The sequence below is a fragment of the Neomonachus schauinslandi genome, chromosome 10, assembly GCF_002201575.2.
Source record: "Neomonachus schauinslandi chromosome 10, ASM220157v2, whole genome shotgun sequence".
NCBI classification, from domain to species: domain Eukaryota; kingdom Metazoa; phylum Chordata; class Mammalia; order Carnivora; family Phocidae; genus Neomonachus; species Neomonachus schauinslandi.
Genome location: NC_058412.1, coordinates 2,316,325 through 2,333,334, shown reverse-complemented (window position 1 = coordinate 2,333,334; position 17,010 = coordinate 2,316,325). Strand labels below are relative to the sequence as shown.

General features: G+C 44.3%; 1 protein-coding gene across 1 annotated transcript in view; it reads right to left on the bottom strand.

The window, feature by feature from the left end:
• The window catches only part of DCDC2C (doublecortin domain containing 2C), a 110,979-nt gene extending 94,913 nt beyond the window's left edge, over window positions 1-16,066 (bottom strand). Inside the window, exons 1-2 of the mRNA XM_044918902.1 lie at window positions 15,780-16,066; window positions 7,625-7,676 (exon numbers count right to left, since the gene is read on the bottom strand). Of these exons, the coding sequence (XP_044774837.1) occupies window positions 7,625-7,676; window positions 15,780-16,066 (339 nt within the window). The remainder of the gene's footprint in view (window positions 1-7,624; window positions 7,677-15,779) is intronic.
• Between the last annotated feature and the right edge of the window lie 944 nt (window positions 16,067-17,010).

Genomic DNA, 17,010 nt, shown 5'->3' with positions numbered 1-17,010 from the left:
CACCTCAACAAAAAGAACAAGAGGTAGTACCGACTGCCAGGGACCTACTCAATATGGACATTAGTACGATGTCAGATCTAGAGTTCAGAATCATCACTTTAAAGATACTAGCTGGGCTTGAAAGAAATATGGAAGTTATTAGAGAAACCCTTTCTGGAGAAGTAAAAGAACTAAAATCCAACCAAGTAGAAATCAAAAAGGCTATTAATGAGGTGCAATCAAAAATGGGGGCGCTAACTGCTAGAATAAATGAGGCAGAAGAGAGAATCAGTAATATAGAAGATGAAATGATGGAAAATAAAGAAGCTGAGAAAAAGAGAGATAAACAACTACTGGATCACGAGGACAGAATTCAAGAGATAAGCGATACCATAAGACGAAACAACGTTAGAATAATTGGGATCCCAGAACAAGAAGAAAGAGAGAGAGGGGCAGAAGGTATAATGGAGCAAATTATAGCAGAGAACTTCCCCTTTTTGGGGAAGGAAACAGGCATGAAAATCCAGGAAGCACAGAGAACTGCTCTCAAAATCAATAAAAATAGGTCAACACCCCGACATCTAATAGTAAAACTTACGAGTCTCATAGACAAAGAGAAAATCCTCAAAGCAGCTCGGGAGAAGAGATACGTAACCTACAAGGGTAGAAACATTAGATTGGCAACAGACCTATCCACAGAGACCTGGCAGGCCAGAAAGGACTGGCAGGATATATTCAGAGCACTAAATGAGAAAAATATGCAGCCAAGAATACTCTATCCAGATAGGCTGTCATTGAAAATTGAAGGAGAGATAAAAAGCTTCCAGGACAAACAAAAACTAAAGGAATTTGCAAACACAAAACCAGCCCTACAGGAAATATTGAAAGGGGTCCTCTAAGCAAAGAGAGAGCCTAAAAGCAACATAGACCAGAAAGGAACACAGACAATATACGGTAACAGTCACCTTACAGGCAATACAATGGCACTAAATTCCTATCTTTCAATAGTTACCCTGAATGTAAATGGGCTCAATGCCCCAATCAAAAGACACAGGCTATCAGACTGGATTAAAAAACAAGACCCATCGATATGCTGTCTGCAAGAGACTCATTTTCGACCCAAAGACAGCCCCAGATTGAAAGTGAGGGGGTGGAAAACCATTTACCATGCTAATGGACACCAAAAGAAAGCTGGGGTGGCAATCCTTATATCAGACAAATTAGATTTTAAACCAAAGACTGTAATAAGAGATGAGGAAGGACACTATATCATACTTAAAGGATCTATCCAACAAGAAGATCTAACAATTGTAAATATCTATGCCCCTAACATGGGAGCAGCCAATTATATAAGGCAATTAATAACAAAAGCAAAGGAACACATCGACAACAATACAATAATAGTGGGGGACTTTAACACCCCCCTCACTGAAATGGACAGATCGTCTAAGCAAAAGATCAACAAGGAAATAAAGACTTTAAATGACACACTGGACCAAATGGACTTCACAGACATATTCAGAACATTCCATCCCAAAGCAACGGAATACACATTCTTCTCTAGTGCCCATGGAACATTCTCCAGAATAGATCACATCCTAGGTCATAAATCAGGTCTCAACGGGTACCAAAGGATTGGAATCATTCCCTGCCTATTTTCAGACCACAATGCTTTGAAACTAGAGCTCAATCACAAGACAAAAGTCAGAAAGAACTCAAATACATGGAGGCTAAAGAGCATCCTACTGAAGAATGAATGGGTCAACCAGGAAATTAAAGAAGAATTAAAAAAATACATGGAAACCAATGAAAATGAAAACACAACTATTCAAAATCTTTGGGGTGCAGCAAAGGCAGTCCTAAGAGGAAAGTATATAGCAATACAAGCCTTTCTCAAGAAGCAAGAAAGGTCTCAAGTACACAACCTAACCCTACACCTAAAGGAGCTGGAGAAAGAACAGCAAATAAAGCCTAAACCCAGCAGGAGAAGAGAAATAATAAAGATCAGAGCAGAAATCAATGAAATAGAAACTAAAAGAACAGTAGAACAGATCAACGAAACTAGGAGCTGGTTCTTTGAAAGAATTAACAAGATTGATAAACCCCTGGCCAGACTTATCAAAAAGAGAAGAGAAATGACCCAAATCAACAAAATCATGAATGAAAGAGGAGAGATCACAACCAACACCAAAGAAATACAAACAATTATAAGAACATATTATGAGCAACTCTATGCCAGCAAATTAAATAACCTGGAAGAAATGGATGCATTCCTAGAGATGTACCAACTACCAAAACTGAACCAGGATGAAATAGAAAACCTGAACAGACCTATAACCACTAAGGAAATTGAAGCAGTCATCAAAAATCTCCCAAAAAACAAAAGCCCAGGGCCAGATGGCTTCCCACGGGAATTCTACCAAACATTTCAAGAAGAATTAATACCTATTCTTCTGAAACTCTTCCAAAAAATAGAAATGGAAGGATAACTTCCCATCTCATTTTATGAGGCCACCATTACCTTGATCCCCAAACCAGACAAAGACCCCATCAAAAAGGAGAATTACAGACCAATATCCCTGATGAATATGGATGCAAAAATTCTCACCAAAATACTAGCCAATAGGATCCAACAGTACATTAAAAGGATTATTCACCACGACCAAGTGGGATTTATCCCTGGGCTGCAAGGTTGGTTCAACATCTGCAAATCAATCAATGTGATATAATACATTAACAAAAGAAAGAACAAGAATCATAGGATCCTCTCAATCGATGCAGAAAAAGCTTTTGACAAAGTACAGCATCCTTTCTTGATCAAAACTCTTCAGAGTATAGGGATAGAGGGTACATAAATCAATATCATAAAAGCCATCTATGAAAAACCTACAGCGAATATCATTCTCAATGGGGAAAAACGGAGAGCTTTCCCCCTAAGGTCAGGAACGCGGCAGGGATGTCCACTATCACCACTGCTATTCAGCATAGTATTGGAAGTCCTAGCCACAGCAATCAGACAACAAAAAGAAATCAAAGGCATCCAAATTGGCAAAGAAGAAGTCAAACTCTCACTCTTTGCAGATGATATGATACTTTATGTGGAAAACCCCAAACACTCCACCCCAAAACTGCTAGAACTCATACAGGAATTCAGTAAAGTGACAGGATATAAAATCAATGCACAGAAAGCAGTGGCATTCCTATACACCAACAAGAAGACAGAAGAAAGAGAAATTAAGGAGTCAATCCCATTTACAATTGCACCCAAAACCATAAGATACCTAGGAATAAATCTAACCAAAGAGACAAAGGATCTGTACTCAGAAAACTATAAAATACTCATGAAAGAAATGGAGGAAGACACAAAGAAATGGAAAAACGTTCCATGCTCATGGATTGGAAGAACAAATATTGTGAAGATGTCAATGCTACCTAGAGCAATCTACACATTCAATGCAATCCCCATCAAAATACCATCCACTTTTTTCAGAGAAATGGAACAAATAATCCTAAAATTTGTATGGAACCAGAAAAGACCCCGCATAGCCAGAGGAATGTTGAAAAAGAAAAGCAAAGCCGGCGGCATCACAATTCCGGACTTCCAGCTCTATTACAAAGCTGTCATCATCAAGACAGCATGGTACTGGCACAAAAACAGACACATAGATCAATGGAACAGAACAGAGAGCCCAGAAATGGACCCTCAACTCTATGGTCAACTCATCTTTGACAAAGCAAGAAAGAATGTCCAATGGAAAAAAGACAGTCTCTTCAACAAATGGTGGTGGGAAAATTGGACAGCCACATGCAGAAGAATGAAACTGGACCATTTCCTTACACCACACACAAATATAGACTCCAAATGGTTGAAAGACCTCAATGTGAGACAGGAGTCCATCACAATCCTAAAGGAGAACACAGGCAGCAACCTCTTCAACCTCAGCCACAGCAACTTCTTCCTAGAAACATTGAAGGCAAGGGAAGCAAGGGCAAAAATGAACTATTGGGACCTCATCAAGATAAAAAGCTTTTGCAAAGCAAAAGAAACAGTCAACAAAACCAAAAGACAACCGACAGAATGGGAGAAGATATTTGCAAATGACATATCAGATCAAGGGCTAGTATCCAAAATCTATAAAGAACTCATCAAACTCAACACCCAAAGAACAAAGAATCCAATCAAGAAATGGGCAGAAGACATGAACAGACATTTTTCCAAAGAAGACATCCAAAGGGCCAACAGGCACAGGGCTCGGCATCAGGGAAATCCAAATCAAAACCTCAATGAGATACCACCTCACACCAGTCAGAATGGCTAAAATTAACAAGTCAGGAAACGATAGATGTTGGTGGGGATGCGCAGAAAGGGGAACCCTCCTACACCGTTGGTGGGAATGCAAGCTGGTGCAGCCACTCTGGAAAACAGTATGGAGGTTCCTCAAAAAGTTGAAAATAGAGCTACCATATGATCCAGCAATTGCACTACTGGGTATTTACCCCAAAGATACAAAAGTAGGGATCCGAAAGGGTACATGCACCCCGATGTTTATAGCAGCAATGTCCACAATAGCCAAACTGTGGAAAGAGCCAAGATGTCCATCGACAGATGAATAGATAAAGAAGATGTGGTATATATATACAATGGAATATTATGCAGCCATCAAAAGGAATGAGATCTTGTCATTTGCAACGACGTGGATAGAACTGGAGGGTATAATGTTGAGCGAAATAAGTCAAACAGAGTAAGACATGTATCATATGATCTTGCTGATGTGAGGAATTCTTAATTGCAGGAAACAAACTGAGGGTTGCTGGAGTGGGGGGTGGGGTGGGAGGGATGGGGTGACTGGGTGATAGACACTGGGGAGGGTAGGTGCTCTGGTAAGCGCTGTGAATTGTGCAAGACTGTTGAATCTCAGATCTGTACCTCTGAAACAAATAATGCAATATATGTTAAGGAAAAAAAAAAAAAGAAGAAGAAGGTAGCAGGAGGGGAAGAATGAAGCGGGGGAAATCGGAGGGGTAGACGAACCATGAGAGACGATGGACTCTGAAAAACAAACTGAGGGTTCTAGAGGGGAGGGGGGTGGGAGGATGGGTTAGCCTGGTGGTGGGTATTGAGGAGGGCACGTTCTGCATGGAGCACTGGGTGTTATGCACAAACAATGAATCATGGAACACTACATCTAAAACTAATGATGTAATGTATGGGGATTAACATAAGAATTAAAAAAAAAATCTGAAGGAAAAAAAAAAAAAAAAGAAGTTACAATTGTACCTCTGATTCCACTTCTCTACAAACAGTCATGACTCTGAGCAAATATGTCTCTATAAGGGATCCATTACATCACTGCTAAAAAAATGAAAAAGCAGAACGACCCAAACATCTGCTGATAGGGGTGGGTTAAATAATTATGACAGGTTCACATGACAGAATATCTTGCAGCCATTAAAAATATGTTGCAGAAGATCAGTCACCATAGGAGAAAGAGGTCACAACATACAGTAAATAAAAAACAGATTGGAGGGGCGCCTGGGTGGCTCAGTCGTTAAGCGTCTGCCTTCGGCTCAGGTCATGATCCCGGAGTCCTGGGATCGAGCCCCGCATCGGGCTCCCTGCTCAGCGGGAAGCCTGCTTCTCCCTCTCCCACTCCCCCTGCTTGTGTTCCTTCTCTCACTGTGTCTCTCTCTATCAAATAAATAAAATCTTTAAAAAAAAAAAAAAAAACCAGATTGGAAAACAGTCTGTATTGATGGACCCCATTTCTGCAAACACATACACACATACGTACACATGTCTTGTACACGCGTGTGTTTCCACATATACATGCTTGCTGCTAGAGCAAAGAACAGCACCTGGAAACAGACGGGACAAAGTCAAAGAGCGCTGACCGGGGGATAAGGTTGTGAACGACACCCATTTTCTTCATTGAGCTTTTCTGCACAGCTTTTTGACATCCTTCTCGATAAGGACTCCTTGTACAAACAGATTTTTTAGATGAAAAGCATAAACTCCATAAGAAAAATTACAAAACTCTCGGGGGTGACTACAGCCCGGTCAGTGTGAGTGCACGGCGGTCCCCACTCTAGCGTGCTGACTTCACACCCAGCAAGTCACCTAACCTCTCTGATCAAAGCCTGCTCGACTAGAAAACGAAGGGGTTTGACAACATAATCTGCATGTTTCCTGCCTGTCCTAAAATGCTAACTGCTACTGATAATCATATCGTATTTTTTAAGTCACCAAAATGTACAAAGGGTACACATAGACTGAAGTTTAAGGGCAACTTTTCAGAATCATTGCTCACTCCCACTCCCTGCCCAACTGCAGAGAGGGAACAGGTACCCAGGTGTTAAGAATAATCACACACTGGGCACCTGGGTGGCTCAGTTGGTTAAGCGACTGCCTTCGGCTCAGGTCATGATCCTGGAGTCCCTGGATCGAGTCCGGCATCAGGCTCCCTGCTCAGCGAGGAGCCTGCTTCTCCCTCTGACCCTCCCTCCTCTCATGCTCTCGCTCTCTCAAATAAATAAATAAATCTTTAAAAAAAAAAAAAAGAATAATCACACACCATCTCCACTCTCTCTATTTGGTGGCCCTGAAATTCAGTCATGGCTGGAACTGTTTCTTGTTGGAGACTTGCCCACTGCCCCTGGCAAGTTACAGTCTGCGGGGGGAGGGTACGTAATAAACACAACTTGATTCATCACGCTGCCTTGAAATGCAGACCCTAAGCAAACAGCTAAATGCTTCTGCAGGCTCATCCTTGAGCCCCGTGCTGGAGCTCCTAGGCTGTCCTTTACTGGAACTCGGGCTGCATGTTCAAGGGCACACAGAAGCCCTGTTTCTTTAAACTGTGGAGGAAGAGGACCAGCACTGATGTCTTTCTGGCACATTATTCATCTCTCACCATTCAGTCATCATGCCAGCTCACAGAGGAGAAAACATAAGAATACCAAAACTACCACTTAGAGAAGTAAATACTCTCAAAAATCTCACCTTTGAAATACCAAACAAAATGACAATTCCATTTAAAAAAAAAAAAAGTAAAAATCATGTTACATTCTAAATATCAACAGGATATCTTGCTTAAAACCTAGCAATTTGTTGCTTATTTTAAAAGATGTATCCCTTTTATACTTACTAAATGGATTTTTTTTTTTTTTTACTAAGAATCAGGTGATGTGAACAGAGTGATGGAAGGCTCCACCCTCTAGACCTCTCAAATGTCTGTCAAGCACAAAAATGTTGAGAACTTGGGGCAAATCTTTAAATTTAGCATTATAATTAGCTTCAACATTATATAACTTAAAATAGCTTTTCCTGACACCCGTCTGTCCAAATCCCCAAAAACAAAAAGCGAAAAGTTTCGATAAATAATTGCACAGTGTGTCTCGAAGATGATGATCTTCCTAACCATGGTCTTAGAGTATTTTTACTGACTCCCACCATGTTAGTTGCTTGAGTGCTTTGACAAGTATGACAAGCTTGCACAGTGGATTCGGGCTTCAATGCCCATATGTCTATAGGCATTGCCTACAGAACACTGATTTTGTAAAAGCGACATCATTCAATACTGACATTTGAAGTTTCCCCGGATCACCCAATTTATCCCATCTTTAGTAATTAGCAGTGAACACTTACTTCCTTCAACCTTCTCATCTTTGCGGGTTTTCTGGGAGCTATATGAATATAACTGCAAAAGAAGAAAGAAAAACCTAATTAGAAGGTAAACATTGAGGTGGAAGATCAGAGCCTCTTCAGAGAGGACTCCTTTTTGGCATTCCCATAAGCGACTCCACAACAACTTAAACGAGAGTCAAGAGCAGCACATGGGACATGGACACCCAATGGCACGGTCAACGTCAAGGTCACCGCAGGGCAATGCCCCTGTGGCTGCCATTGGCAACGGCCATGGGAAACTGCCTCCTGAGTGACACTCTTTCCCTCCTATAACCTTATTAATCCAAAAGGGACTGTACCAGTCATCTAATTCAACCTCCTTATTTACCAGGTCATCAGAGGGCCCAGGAGTGAGCTCACTCAGAGTCCTGCAAACTGGCCAGAGTCAGGGCAGAGTCCCTCCCCATCCAGCTCCTCATCACCTGCACTATCCTCTCCTGTCACACAGAATTACATCACTGTCTCCATTCTGCCAAAACTGAACACTGAGAAATGTCACCAGAATAACACATATGTGAGCCCCACTAGTACAACTTTGGACACTTGGGGGCTTTTGCAGAGCCCTCCATATGCCTCAAAAATAGAACAGATATTTTTTTCATGATAATAAATACCTTAATTTTATATCTTTAAAGTTTCTTCCTGATTTAAAAAAAATATATGTATCTGAGATTGTTGTTGTTGTTGACAGTTTTAGCAATATTCAGAGAAGGATTGACTAGGAGTTGGCAGCTGGAAGGAAAAAGGAATTAAGAAGTATTCAGTAGAGTCAGGAGTCACAAGCCAGATGCCTACAGAGGCCAGGCAAGTAATGACGATGCTTGCCCAGGGCATCATTAGGGAATGGTGGGGACTGTGGCAAGCTTGAGCCCACTTCCCGCCTGAGGTGAGCAGTGCTCATTTCTCCAGGGCACTGGTCTCACATGGAAATGCAGGCAACTAAAAACTCCATCCTTTTGAACAATTCAAATCTTCTATTTCTTTTTTCAATAAAACTCAAATGTCATACTATTACATGAACCTCCTTGTTATAAAATGTCCCAGCCAATTCACATCTTTGAAAACTGTGTGACCCAAACTAAACATGGCGCACTCAGATCTCCGGCTCACCACCTCTGCTTGTGGCCCTTGTATGAGCTCTTCTTCCAGTTTTAACCCCCCAAGTTCCATGTTTGATTATGAACAGTAATCCCCAAATGAGACAACTTATTCTATCATTAAGTGGGGAAAAAAAGTAAAAATAAATGCATGGGGCACCTGGGTGGCACAGTTGGTTGGGCATCCAACAATTGGTTTTGGCTTGGGTCATGATCTCAGGGTCATGGGATCAAGCCCCACGTAGGGCTCCATGCTCGGCACAGATTCTGCTTGGGATTCTCTCTGCCCCTGCCCCTCCCGCTCATACTCTCTCTGTCTGTCTCTAAAATAAATAAATCTTTTTTTAAAAAGTAAAAATAAATGCAGAAAAACTAAGGCATAAAAATGATCCTACAAAAACACAAAATGCTATTTATTGTTTCAATGCTGCATTCCAAAGAACACACAAATACAAGAGAGAGAGAGAACAAGTAATTCCTCAGAGTTGCAGTGAACTGGAGTCTTCAGGCCAGTGCTTGGAGAAGGGCTTGGTGGGGTGTGGGTTTCCTTGAGGGGGAGAGAGGGGAGTAGGCATTTGAGCAGAGACTGGATGTTAACGAGCAATGTCATTCCGAGCTGCTTCCAGAGAACAAAGGAAAGGAAGAAGCTTCCCATTCGAATCAAGCCAGGCATTTTAAAGTTCTTACAGCACCACATTGGATATGAACTAACCCCATTTTATTGGTGAGGACATGGATCTTCAGCAAGGTCATTTAATTGGCTAAATGCTACTGAGATAGGAAAAGCCAGGATTCAGTTCAACCCAGGCCTTCTGTCCCTGAGACCACATTCCTGATACTCTGGCTGCCTCCTTCTGATACCCACTCTCCTCAGGATACAAAGCGGTGGCAAGGAGACAGAAGTAAAGTTTGGGTGCAGGCGAACTATGATAGAGTGATTTAAAGCTCTTTCATTTCATAAATCAACAACAAACTCATAAGGCAAACCAGAAAAATTCCTGGTACAATCCAAATTCTTTGGGGTCTCCCCCAAACGTGTGAACACGCACACATGTGCACACACACACACACAATGTCCTGATTTACATTCTTTTGTGAATATAGCTTTCTCCACAAAAGAAATCATGAATTCTAGGTTTTACTGGACATTTTTTTGAAAAGTAATTACTAGCCTATAATATTTTGTTTTATAGAAGAAAAACTTATGTTCCTCATCTCAAATTAATTCATTCCAAAAAATGTAGGATTTGAATAATGATTGGATTCTATATAGACTTGCTGGTGTTTGTCTTTTCAATGGACTGTTTTGCAGCCATTATTATGAGAAGAGCCCCAGGACGGCTAATACGTCATCAGGTTTCACTGCAAATTTCATTTGCTGGTGGCACAATTAGAAGATTATTTGCTGGAGAAAATTAATTTTAACTGCTCAATGGCTCAGTAATTGCAGAATATACATTCCAACAAGTGCAAGCTTATTGGTACCAGCAGAAATCAAGCCAAAATATTTGTCAGAGCTTTATTCACCAAAGTCTGGATTCCGATTTCATACTTCATTGATCTAAAAAGTAGTGAAGAAAATGAAATTTAAATGTCTCTCCGTGATGAACTTCCCATGCAAACAGCACCCATCTATGTACATCACTGAAGGCGCACGGATAATTTCAGAGAATCAAGGACACATGGGAACCCCATCGGCCCTCCACACTCCCCACTCCCTGCCGGTGAACAGGAAGGACCACGCTGCCTCCCTCACGGAAAACACTAACAAACATGAAGAGATCTGAGAAGAGAAACGCCTCAAAGTCTCAGTATTTCGGCTATGTGTCCAAAACATTTCAAATAAACTATGACAGTTTCCCTACCAAATCAAGGGTCTTACAGGGTCTATTAGAAAATGTCTCAACCCGCAGGTCAGAGGAAAGAGGAGCATGTACCAAGCATGTTCGGGCATGTTGGCCCATGCTTCCGAGCTTCCTTCCTCATCAGCTCACAGATAAAACACATGCTGATTTTACAAGGAAATGTTTGGGGGGGAGATTAAATACTTTTCATTATACATACACTGAAAAGGATTTTAAAGTCAATTTTAGGAGCAACATATTCTCCTACCTGAATACTGGCTCCTGTAGGAAATCAGAATTCAGCATATGTAGTGTCTAAGTCCACAAAGACACCCAGACCGAGTGGAGTCAACAACAGACGCATATTTCTCACACTTCTGGAGGCTGGGAGTCTGGGATGAGGGTACCACTGTGCTTGGGTTCTGGCGAGGGCCCTCCTAGTCCATGGTCCTTCTCGAGTGTCCTCACGTGGCAGCAAGGACACCGAGCTCTCCAGGGTCCCTTTTACAAGGACACTAATCCCATTCATGACTGATTCACCTCCCCAAAGCCCCACCTCCTAACACCCACACTGAGGATTAGGTTTCAACATAGGAATTTCGGGAAGACACAATAATTCCGTTTACATCACGGTTACAGTGATATATAACATAGCATATAATCAAGCCTGAAAACAATCATCACAAAATCAGACATCTATAAAGGAATATGTTCTTGTCAGTGAGTCCTCACACACAACAGCATCAACATTGTAACGAACTTAACTCTAAAATGTCATGGCATTAATCCAATACCTCTTGGCAACTCAGATGTCTATGGATTAAGATTTTCCTTCAAAAACAAAAGGATGTTAAATTTGCATCTTCACAGATGCAATTAAGAATTCAGATCACAAGCCAGCTTGCTCACAAAATTACGCTATCTGGGTGGGCCCCCAAATCTCACATTACTAACTGAATTCAGAGTGTCTTTGGAGGAGCAGCATGCAGAAGATGAACACAGCAACCCCCTCCCAAGAATCTCACCTTTACCTCAGCCCTGGATGAACTTCCTCAACTAAAATCCATATAAAAGGAGTCACTGACAGACTAAAGTAAACTAAAGAGGAGATTACTCTCTCAATGGAGAGAAAACAGCTAAAATAACAGGAAACAGGGCACCTGGGTAGCTCAGTCATTAAGCGTTAAGCGTCTGTCTTCTGCTCAGGTCATGGTCCCAGGGTCCTGGGATCGAGCCCCACATCGGGCTCCCTGCTCCGCAGGAAGCCTGCTTCTCCCTCTCCCACTCCCCCTGCTTGTGTTCCCTCTCTCACTGTGTCTCTCTCTGTGAAATAAATAAATAAAATCTTTTAAAAAAATAAACTAAAATAACAGGAAACAGAAACAGTTTTCCAACACGGGGATCACAGATGCAGAAGGACAATATTTCAGTAAAAGCAAGCCCGAAAGTCCATGCAGGACCAAGAAACTCTAAAGAACGACACACATGATTTGAAAAAGAACCAGGGAGAATTTTTAGAAATGAGCTATTAAATAATTTAAATTTAAGACTCAATGAATTGGTTTGATAGTGTCTTATACACAGCAGAAAAATTAGCCAAAAGATCCATGTATACAAAGTACCTAAAGGACAGCACAAAGATAAAAGAGAGAAATTCGGGACAGAGAGGAGGACTCCCGGAGGTTAGCGTCAGTGAGGAAGGCCAACCCACATCGACTCCGAGGCCGAAAACACAGAAAGTGTAAGAGAGGCATCCTCTGAAGACACAATGGCTGTTGAAAGTTACCACACCAGACTCCAGAGAGTTCAATCTATCAGTTCCTTGGGCGTATCACTTAAACCACAGTACACTGGGGTTAAAGAAAATGTATTTTAAATAGCCAGAAAAGATAAAATATTACTTTCAAATAAGTAAATTATGATAACTGATTTCTCATCAGCAACCACGAAGTTAAAAGACAATAGAAAAACACCTTCCAGGGAACCCGGGTGGCACAGTCGGTTAAGTGTGCAACTCTTGGTTTCTGCTCCAATTACGATCTCAGGGTCATAAGATCAAGCCCCACCTCGGGCTCTGTGCCAGCAAGGAGTCTGCTTGAGATTCTCCCCCTCTGCCCCTCCCCCAACTCGTTCTCTCTTTCTCTCTCTCTCTCTCAAATAAATAAAAAACTAAAATCGTCCCCAAATAAAGAAAAAGAGAAACACCTTCTGTGGACTGAAGGACACTGTCATTCACAGAATCATACATCTATAAAAATATACGTGAAGAACGAGGGAGAGAAGGTTTCCATCCTTGGGGACCATGGACTAAGTAACTCTGATCAACCCATCCACTAAAAACTAGTAAAATCGAACAAAATGAAAGCATTTACTCGAAACATTAGACATCTAACAAAATAATGAGGAATTACCAGGCCAAGATCCAGGAAATAAAGAAAATCCAAGCATGTGAGCCCACTATCTGGGGCCACTGCAGCCCAGGGATTACTGCCCACTGTGGACAGATGGCTGAGAGGTTGAACCATGTCTTTGACAGGCTCTGTGGCCAGCAAGCAGAAGCACTTGCTCAGGGCACACCAGGAACGGGGCTCCTTGTGAACTACCCATCTTTGTGAACTGGGACCCCAGTGGGGTCCATCCTGTCTTCAAGCCATCTGGGTGGCCCAAATTATCACACATTCTGAAGTTGTATTAAGGCGATCATGAACAGTTGATGACAGGTTATCTGGCCAAAAGATACAAAAAGTCAACTTTGGCAAAAGACAGTATCACCCTAGGCCTCAAATTATTTCTGCAAGTAAGTTTTGAAAGTAATGTCCAGCACACAAAGATAACTCGGCAGACAGAGAGAGAAGACAGCATGACAGAGAACGAGCAGTAACAACGTGCCCTGTAGCGTCAGCCGGGCTCCCTCCCGGCTCCCTGGTGCTGTGGAGAGGCTCCCACAGCAGTGATGAAGCTTCCTGCCTCAGCCCTGGGAGTGAGCCTGGAAGCACCCACCCCAATCAGGCCTTCAGATGATGGTAGCCAGCAGGCTGACTGCAACCTCATGAGAGTCTCTGAGCCAGAACCACTCAGCTAAGCTGCTCTTGAATTCCTGATCCCAGAAACCATGAGATAATAAAGATGTTTTAAGCCAAAAAGCTTGAGGTGATTGGTTATCTGGCAGTAGATAACTAATGCACCCTCCTAGAGAGACTCTTACCCATATGCACCAGCAGACAGGCAAAAGAATGTTTACAACGGGGCCGTTGTTTATTTCAGTATAAAATTTAGAAAAACCCAAATTAGCCATCAAATGATCGGATAAGTAAACTGGTAGTTTAGTCAATGAAAGAACACATGGCAGTAAAAGTGAATGACCTACTATTGACATGGATGAACCTCACAGCCTATTAGCACGTGAGAAAGCAACCAACAGAAAACTGTATACAATATGATAGCATTTATATAAAGTACACAAACATGAAACATTGAAAAATCTGTCCTTTGAGGATCCATTATCATGGAAGGATGATACAAAAGCCAAAATAGTGGTCACCTGTGGAAAAAGGATGGGGATGGAGGTGGCAGGTTTTCAAACACCAGCCGTGCTCTCTCTTGATCCAGAGGGTGGTTTACACAGAGTTTTGCTTAAACTATACATAGAATTGTATACACTGCTGTATATACAACACATTCCACAATAAAGGAAATGCGTTAGGAACAGCATCAACACAGGCAGTGTGCCTTTTAAAGGCAGACACAAGAAATGGGTGATGCTGCCCCAGGTGAGGAATTCGTGGAGGATAAGAAACAATTTCCTCCTTGCATTTGTAAAGAAGACTTTTCAGAGGTCCTGCATCTAAACAGAATCTGTCATAGTAGTGACCCCTTTCTTTTTTACGGGGATTTGTTCTTATCTCCCCAAAACATACACTACAAAGCTCTCAAAGCCTCTACAGCACCCCGACTCTGCGGCGCAGGAAGGGATAAACAACAGCTATTTGTTGAAGAACTGCAAGCTTGAATTTTGGGTTGCAAAGACATTTGTATAATGAGAGCTACTCAGAAAGTTCAGAGAACTTGTAAGAAGACTGGAGTACTCCTGAGACGAAAAGTATGGGTACAAACAGAACTGTGCCGTATGACCCCATATGCAATAAGACCTCAAAGGGATTGTAATACCAGTCTCAAGCAAAACAAAAAAGAATCAAACTGACATTTTGAGCGGACACCATCCAGTATGACTAACCAGTTGAGTATGGCCGACCAGTTTCCATTTCTGCAGTGACCCTGGCATTTACACACAGATGCATTTCCCCAGGACAGCTAACATCTCCGCAGACTGTCTTGCTCTCAACAGACACGGGGCGGGGAGTGTTTCTTTGCTCTCCGCGACTTTCAGAGTCTGTGCTGTAGGCCAGCATTGCTTCTGGGCCAGGATTCTGGAGGTCACGGCTACAACGCTTGCAAGGCCTCAGGCTAGCAGGAGACACCGCCGGGAGATGCTCTTTCACACCTCAGCCAGTGCTTTCATACGAGAATGCCCGGCCAGGTATGGCAGAACACCAGTCTGGGGCAAGCCAGCAGAGGGGCAAGCGGCGCAGTCAGACCCAGATCGGATTCCTGCCTTCCAACGGACTTGCCCAGTATTCCCCGGCATGGCTGACTGCCTTTCTTCCTCCAGATCTTCGAGCCAAGGTCACCTTTTCAGAGAGCCCTGGCCTCATGGTCACTGCCCGCCCACTCCTCGTCCCCACGCCCTTTCTGACACTCTCTAATACACCTGCTGACAGCAGGTGGACGCCTGCCCTGGCCACCGCCGGCAGGAGGGGGCTGTGCGCACAGGTGTGCTGTCCACCGCACCAGCGAGTTACCCGGTACAGAACACCGCCTGCACTCGCCAGGTCACCGTGAGAAGGGGGCGACAGTGCGCCTCCATGCTTGCGCCCACCAGGTCACGGAGCAGAGAGGGACCCGTGCGCCGCGCGCACTCGCCTAGTCACCGCCAACAGATGGCGACAGGTGTGCCGCCCGCGCTCTCCGGGTCACCCCGCACGGAGGGCGACAGTGCGCTCCCGCGCTCTCCGGGTCACCCCGCACAGAAGGCAGAGGGCGACAGGTGCGCCGCCCATTCGCCGAGTCGCGGCGCAGAGAGCGGCGGGCCGCGCGCGGAAGGGGCGCCGCACTCACTCGAGCTTCTTGAAGGGCTCGCGGCCGGCCGCCACGTACTTGCCGCCGGCCTGCAGCGCCTGCAGCTCGAGCACCGGGTGCCCGCGCGTCGGCGTGAACAGGCGCCGCACGCCGAAGGGCGCCTGCACCTGCTCGGTCAGCTGGTCCAGCAGCGCCTCGAAGGTGGCCACGCGGCGCCGCGGCAGCACGAACCTCCGGCCCGCGAAGAACGCGTCCCCGTTGCGGTACACCAGGATGGTCTTGGCGGGCGTGGGGTCCACCAGCACGTGCGGCCCGCGCGTGCCCATGGCCCCGCCGCCCCAGGGCCGCCGCACACCCTCGCTGCGCTCGAGCCCTGGGGCAGCCAGGGCGTGGGCGCGGGCCTGCAGTGCGCCCTGGCTCCCCGCCCGCGCTGACGCCAGCCGGCCATTGTGACCACCTGCAGGCCTGAGAGGGGCAGGACGATGGCCAGGTTAGGGGCGGCAGGGAGCCGGAACAGGTGAGGGCGCGGGCATCTGAGAGCCTGGAGAGGAGAGGGGCAGGAGGAGAGCAGGCTAGGGGAGGGGGCATCAGCGAGCCTAGACAGGGGAGGATAGCAGAGCTCAGGGAAAGGAAGGGAGACAGACACTCTTCCTGATCTACCTCTCTGCAGAGGTGGTAGGAATGGGAGGGTGCTGAGGATCCACCCCACACTCACCACAACCTTCCCACTACACTTGCCAGCCTCCTATGCTGGAGAGGTTGGGGGCTTGGGGGGGGGCGGTCATCAGGACTGTCTGGATAATCAAAATTGTGTCAAGGAAGAATTGTATGGAACCATTGAGAGGCTGTGAGAAACTGGATTACTCATCAAGCTAGCACACGGTTTCTCAAAGGTTTAACATTCAGAATGCACTTTCATTTGGGGAAGAACAATTCAAGGTCGCGGGTGCCCTTGTAGAAGTTATTCCTTTTCTGGGTAGGGATGGGCCCAGAAAGAGGATGGGTCCTCTTGAGCTGAGACAATCAATGATTCCAGAAATATATTTTTCCAATGGTTTTGATGGGCTTAAACTTTTAAAGGCAATAGGCTATGAATACATGGCCTGCCAAATCTGCAGACAGCAGGTACAGAATATGCTATAAATAGCAAGATCTTGTAGTGGTTTTTAAAAGTAATCTTTATGAGACCACCTGCTTTTCAAAGCCACAGACAATTTTTAACCTACCACACGCTTCATTGCGACAGTAAGTACAGATGTCAACGTGTGAG